At 51.7% G+C, this 1,647-nt stretch overlaps 1 protein-coding gene across 1 annotated transcript in view; it reads left to right on the forward strand.

Moving 5' to 3' along the window:
- The first annotated feature begins 935 nt into the window (after window positions 1-935).
- ARL6IP4 (ADP-ribosylation factor-like 6 interacting protein 4) overlaps window positions 936-1,647 on the forward strand; it is a 2,663-nt gene continuing 1,951 nt past the window's right edge. Inside the window, exons 1-2 of the mRNA XM_009875425.1 lie at window positions 936-1,125; window positions 1,330-1,647. The exon at window positions 1,330-1,647 is cut by the window's right edge and continues 6 nt beyond it. Coding sequence (XP_009873727.1) covers window positions 936-1,125; window positions 1,330-1,647 — 508 coding nt within the window. The remainder of the gene's footprint in view (window positions 1,126-1,329) is intronic.

Raw genomic sequence — 1,647 nt, forward strand, 5'->3', positions numbered from 1 at the left:
TTTTTTTCTGATTGAAATTTCTGCTTGGAAATCAATCAAAGGTCTGATTCGCTTGGGAGCGCGTTGCCGCCTGGGAGCGTTGAGGTGATAAACCTGCAATTAATTAAATGCGGTAGTTGGAAGGTGGCCGTGAGAAAGCATTTCCCAGATGCTGCTCTGCCGACCGTGCCAGTTTGTTTTTTAAATTAATGAGAGCATATATCATGTCATCTCTGGCTGCTGGGAGCTGGTCGGGCTGACAGACGGGGATGCCAGCTCAGTGCATAATCTGTTTTCTAAGAGCAAATTGGAATATTAAAAATTCATTCGGCCCCTTGGCTCGCGCCTGCTCTCTGCCTTTTAAATAACGGGGTGGCTGACTCCGTGTTCAGCTCAGGGAGGATGTTTCATTCTGCTGACTGTCGCTGCGGCATCAATCATACTTTGCCAGTGTCCGTCTGCAGGTGCAGTGTCCTCCCAACAGCTCCCAGCTCCGTAGGGTGGTCACGGCTCAGAGCTGCCAGGGGTTGTCCCTGGGTCCATGGGGCACTGCAAACCCCAACCGCAGTGTGAATCAGCCCCATTTTCTCTTAGTCCTCACATCTAGGGACAAACGTGAGTGTGGGGAGAGCCTAGTTTTGGGTCAAACCTGCTTGGGAATGGTGTTTTGCAGGCAGCACCATCCCTGTGTGGCTGCGGCTCCCGTCGAGGGTTCCATGTGTGGGTTGATGAAATTCACTTTGGCTACGTCTGTGTGATGGGTAACCCTGACCTATCCCTGTGCGTTGGGAGCTCAGTGAGAGCTGTCCTGAGCAGAGGGACTTTAACAGGAGCAGGTCTTCCAGGGAGGGTTAGATTTAAGGTTTTTTTGAGGCTGCTGGATGTGTTTCTGCTGAGCGAGGGTGGTCTCCCCCGTGACACTGATTTCACCTGTTCCCTCCAGGGGCTGACGCACGATGGCTCACAGCCGGTCTCGGAAGCGATCACGAAGCAGAAGCAAAAGCAGTTCTCAGAGCAGACAGGAGAGGAAGGAGAAGAAAAAGAGGAAAAGCAGCAAGGACTCACACCGGGGCAGCAGTTCTTCCCCGCGGAAGAGGACCTCTGGGTCTCACAGATACAAGTCAAGCTCAGCGACAGCTGGGGAAGGTAGGGGAAAGGCCTGTGACCCTGTGCTTTCACCATATTTTCCTGGGGCAAGTGCACAGAGGGGGCCCAGGTGGGAGGCGTTCCCAGAGTTTGGGTGCTTTGCTGTTCAGGGAGAAAAAAAATACAGGCTGAGAGGGGGATAACCAGCATCCCTGCTGCCATGGGGCCCAGCTGCTCTACTCAACCTCTTCTTGTGTGTTGCAGAAAAGAAAAAGGAAAGAAAGGACAAAAAGAAGAGAAAGGCAAGTTCTTCTTCCTCTGAGACATCATCGTCATCTGCCAGCTCGTCCTCATCTTCCTCTTCCTCCAGCTCCTCTTCTGATGACTCCAGTGATGGTGACTCCAAAATGAAGAAGAGGCGACATGGCAAAAAAAAGCAAGCAAAAAAGAAAGATAAAAAGAAGAAGAAGAAGAGAATAAAGAAGAAATCAAAAAAGAAGTCGAAGGAAAGGGCTAAGGAAGCCAAGGAAGAAGCAGTGCCTGGCCCCTCGCTGGAGCAGTGGCAGAAGGAGTCACTGGGGG

The sequence above is a fragment of the Apaloderma vittatum genome, unplaced genomic scaffold (genome assembly GCF_000703405.1).
Source record: "Apaloderma vittatum isolate BGI_N311 unplaced genomic scaffold, ASM70340v1 scaffold2708, whole genome shotgun sequence".
NCBI classification, from domain to species: Eukaryota; Metazoa; Chordata; class Aves; order Trogoniformes; family Trogonidae; genus Apaloderma; species Apaloderma vittatum.